A 5,012-nucleotide genomic window follows, 5' to 3' on the forward strand; every position below is an offset into this window, starting at 1 on the left:
GTTCTGTGGTGTGGTAGGATCTGAGCACTCTCCCCAAGAGGATCTGAGACCTCTGCAGGGTCTGGGAATGCTGACAGACGGTCAGTGCTTAAATGACAAAACAGGCAGTAGAGGAAATGCAGGCTGTTAATCAGGAACCCCTGATGGAGTCCACAGTTTGAGTGTAACTAACACCAGCTCATCATAGTTCCAGAGGACAGAGTTCACTCCATTCCAGGACTCTTAATATAGCCAGCTATTTATACTGCTGCGTTCCTACAGCACTAAAGCAGAGCACTACAGCTGCCGAGCTAAAACAGAATAAAATGTCAGCCACCAAGGAGAAAGCGACCATGCTAGAGACTGAAGGAAGAGACAGTGAAAAGACAGAGTAAGAGAATCTTCACAGATCCTGCCTGGTACCGCTGGGTTAGCTGATCTTCATAGCTCTCTGCTACCTTCAGCCTGAAAACAGAACCAGTCAATAATCTTACTACAGGAAAATGAAGCTATTCTGAGAGGCTGCCAGAAATACGCGCTCAGCGAAGATTCTGGCAGAGGGATAGAGAACTGAGCTAACCTGAAAAGAAGATTTGGGGTCTCCAACTGCCTTGTTACCTGCTCTGATCAGATGATGGAGAGCTCAGGAGGGCCGTATTTGAACACAGCAGCAGTGGCATCCCCGGTGGGAATAGCCCGTTTGTTGCAAGTGGCGTTTGGATGTACTACGTTCAGCCTGGTGGCCCATCAGGGGGGATTTAGTGCAGCCTATGGCACCTTCTGCATGTTCGTCTGGTGTTTCTGTTTTGCTGTCACCATCTTTATAATAACCTGTGAGTTCACTCGTCTCCACAGCTGCCTGAGCATCTCCTGGGGAAATTTCACAGCTGCTTTTGCCATGCTGGCCACACTCATGTCCATCACTGCGGCTGTGATCTACCCGCTCTATTTTGCCCAGTTTGGCTGTTATTCCATCAGTTGCAAGGTGAGAGATTTCCGCATAGCAGCCAGTGTCTTTGCAGGGCTCATGTTCATTGCTTATGCTGTGGAGGTGTTTCTAACCAGAGCCAAGCCAGGACAGGTGACCAACTACATGGCCACAGTATCTGGCCTCTTGAAAATTGTCCAGGCCTTTGTGGCCTGCATCATCTTTGGGGCACTGGTAAATGACAGTCAGTACATCAATTATGTGGCTACCCAATGGTGTGTGGCTGTCTATGGCTTCTGCTTTGTGGTGACAGTGGTGGTAGTGGCCTTCAATGTCACGGGAAGGACAGCAATGCTGCGGTGCCCCTTTGAGCGCTTTGTGGTCATTTACACATTCATGGCCATCCTCATGTATGTGAGTGCAGCAGTGATCTGGCCAGTGTTCTGCTTTGATAGTAAGTATGGGTCCCCATGGCGCCCCTACCCGTGCTCCCAGGGCAAATGCCCCTGGGACAGCCAACTGGTGATTGCTATATTTACTTATGTGAACCTGGTGCTTTACATTGTGGACTTGGCATACTCTCAACGTATCCGCTTTGTCTCACACCCTTAAATTCCAATGCTGCCCCTGCAAAACCATCAGGGCTCAAGCAACAACAGAGTTGTTGGAGACAGGGGTTACAGAAAGTAGCTGCTGAGCCAGACACACCAATAAATGTAACAAACTTCAAGGTTAAGACTGGACCAGTAAATGAACAAGATGTAATGGGTGGGCAGCAGATGAGTCTGGAAAGAAGACAACAACCTTTCTTACCCTTCAACATTTGCTTCATCCCTTCTGTATAGGGGAAAGGAATAGCATAGCAAACTGGATAGTATCCTTGCATCTCCACCAAACACCCTCTCTGGTCTCCTATAGCATGGCTCAGGATTTCAGGGTTACACCCAATGGAAACTGCTCTTCATCCAAAGGAATTCCCAGTCCAGCAAGAAACCAAAGCAGTTTGCTTTTATTCAGATACTTGTGCAGAATGTGTGTGAATCTATTAGGAGGTCAGATTAGAAGCCACAAATAAAAATGACACATTGTCAAAAGTAACTGTGTTTAACTGGAAATAAAGTCACAGGGTAACCTTACAATGCAGATCCATACACTCCCACCTTCCCCTCCCCAGATACAGCCTCCCCAACGTTACCTTTCCCACCAAAAATACACCAGCAGACACTCCTCTTCTATTTCCCCCCCAACACAGATTTCTACGCATACCTTCCCCCTGTTCCCAAAAAAGCACAGCCTATGGTTTATATTTTAATGTATAAAGTGTGCGCTAACATAACTTAGGGTGGGTGTACAAAATCTAATAGTCAAGTCCACTGAGCACCATGTTCTGTACCAGGGTCTCTAAAGATCCCAGCTGTTCTCTCTCTCTCTCAGAAGAAGGTGCAATCTGGAAGGAAGGAACCATTTCACAGTGTCTCAATGTATATCATGGAGTTTGGGCAGCTAAAGAAAAACTATATGAGAGATGCTGGGTGATTCTGCTGCTCTCTCTCCAGGTTAGAAGCAACCATTTTGGCTACGAACCCCAGGGACAAGCTTTATCAAGCCCAAGACAGAGAGCTGCTCCCACAGTCAAACAAGAAAATGCATGAAAGACATTTCCCAAAAGGGTTTTCACCACACTAGGGAGCAATAGACAAAAGCCTTCCAGGGGATTTTCCTCCTGCACAGATTCCCATCTTGGACAGGAGCTCTAAAAGAGAATGAGTGGCTCTATCGGAAGGCATCCAGCTACATGGAGCCAGCCAGCTCAATGGGACAATAGTAATAGAAAGAGACCAAAACTATGTAGTGTGACAGTACCAGATAACTAGGGGTGTTTTATGGATTGCATGAATAAAACGTCAAATGTGGAAGTGCATTTATCTCACTTAATTAAAAGTGGACAAAAGTAGTCATGGTACAAAACTATTCAAAGAAATATTCAATTGGTATTATATTTTTAACTCTATCACCCACCAAATAAAAAAAAGTTGTTCACACCCCATCTAGTCTAGGTTTTACTGAAAGTATTTAAGTATGTTTCTTTTGTTGGTGTTTATTGAATGGACTTGGCCCACATGCTGGGAAAGGTGTGGAACTCTCTACAGGAATTATTGGCTTGCTTTCTAAAAAGTGCAAGTGAAAAAAAATACTGTCTCTTTAAGACAACATGTCTTTGAGGAATCTGCAGTGGATATAAAAGGCCTGGCAGGAGCCCAGGGAGTTGGTCACCAGTAACAGGTGTCCAGCAAGCAGGTGCTGTTTATTGCTGGAGATGACATCACTAAGTGCTGTGTGCAGTGAGGCCTGACTGCAGAGGCACCTGTGACACTCTGTACCTCGGGGGAACACCCTTCACCCCCATGTTCATGTTTATAAAATGACTGTGTGGTATCCAATTCAAAGTTTGTCATGTTGGGTGTCTTTGGAAGGCCCATAATGCACTGAGCATGGTTGTTATAGTGATGTTATAGTAATTGTTACAGTAATGTTATAGTAAGGTTACAGGTTATAATTTCACGTATATAGTTATGAGGCTGAAAATGTATCCTCATGGCTTAAAGCAAGCCCATGCAAAAACTCTCCAAGAACAGAAAGGCAGTTCACACCTCCTCAGGGCAAGGATGAGACAAACCCAGCCCAGCCTCACAGGAACAATGGACACTGGCTTAGGCAGCAACAAAAGAATCTGTTAAGACCCTCAAGGGAGTCAGCCCCTTCCTTTGGGCAGTTTGGGACTGCGATGAGGTAATGCTCACCTGACTCTGAAGGGGGGGGGGGCAAAGCCAAGAGGAAAGAAAGGACATGATAAAAGGGAGAGATATTTTGCCATGCTCTCTCTCTCTTCCACCTACATCTACAGACACCACCACCAAGCAACTGAAATGCTGATCAAAGAGGAGAGCCTGACTGAAATGTAACCAACCAGCCTGTGGTGAGAAGCATCTAAGTTTTTAAGGACACTGAAAGTGTTAAGATCAGCTTAGAATGTGTTTTGCTTTGATTTCATTTGACCAAATCTGACTTGTTATGCTTTGACTTATAATCACTTAAATCTACCTTTATAGTTAATAAATCTGTTTGTTTATTCTACCTTAAACAGCACATTTGGTTTGCAGTGTCAGAGACTCCCCTTGGGAGAACAAGCCTGGTACATATCAATTTCTTTGTTAAACTGACGAATTTATATAAACTTGCAGTGTCAAGCAGGCATAACTGGACACTGCAAGACAGAAGTTCCCAGGGTTGTGTCTGGGACCAAAGATATTGACTAGCATCATTCGCTTGCAAGTAGCTGGGAGCAGCTTACATGCCAGAGGCTGTGTGTGAACAGCCCAAGCGTGGGGGTTCTCACAGCAGAGCAGGGTCAGGCTGGCTCCCAGAATCAAGGATTGGAATGGCCTAGCAGATCACTGGTCCAGATAACACCAGAAGGGATCGTCACAGCGCTGACTTCCCCAGTTACGGGGGGAGGGTACTCGACCCCTGCTCCACCCCAGGCCCTGCCCCCACTCCATCTCTTCCCGCCCCCACCCTGCCTCTTCCTGCCTGCTCCGCCCCCTCCCTCACTTCTTCCTGCCCCTGCTGCTCCTTCCTAGCTTCCTGAATGCTGCTGATCAGCGGCCAGCAGGAGGTGCTGGGGGTGGAGAGGAGCTGATCTGTGGGGCTGCCAGTGGATGCTGAGCGCCCACAGAGTCAGCAGCTATGGCTGATTGGAGTCTCCTTCCCTGGTTAAATTTCTTTGGTTGGCTGTATTTTTGTTGTTTGTCTTTTTGCTCTGAGGATTCTGTACCACTCTGAACTAATTACCTGGGACTTGGAAAAATCTGCCAATGATACAAAATGATGTGTATTATAGGAGACTGAAGTCTTGTCTACACTACAAATGTTTTGCCAATATAGCCACTGTATATTGGCAGAGCCCCCTAATGTAGACAGTGTATGCTGACAGAAATTTTTCTGTCAGCACAGTAACACCACCTTCCTGAATATTAGTTGTGCTAATAAAAGCTCTGTTCTGTCAGTATAGCTGTGTCTACATTGGGGGTTTTGCTAGGGGGTA

At 46.2% G+C, this 5,012-nt stretch overlaps 1 protein-coding gene across 1 annotated transcript; it reads left to right on the forward strand.

The window, feature by feature from the left end:
* Positions 1–262: 262 nt before the first annotated feature.
* Positions 263–3,990, forward strand: MYADML2 (myeloid associated differentiation marker like 2). The gene has a single exon (XM_073310643.2). It carries the CDS (start codon positions 611–613, stop codon positions 1,517–1,519), a length of 909 nt encoding a protein of 302 aa, XP_073166744.1. The 5' UTR covers positions 263–610; the 3' UTR covers positions 1,520–3,990.
* Positions 3,991–5,012: the final 1,022 nt, after the last annotated feature.

This window comes from Lepidochelys kempii, chromosome 14 (genome assembly GCF_965140285.1).
Source record: "Lepidochelys kempii isolate rLepKem1 chromosome 14, rLepKem1.hap1, whole genome shotgun sequence".
NCBI classification, from domain to species: Eukaryota; Metazoa; Chordata; order Testudines; family Cheloniidae; genus Lepidochelys; species Lepidochelys kempii.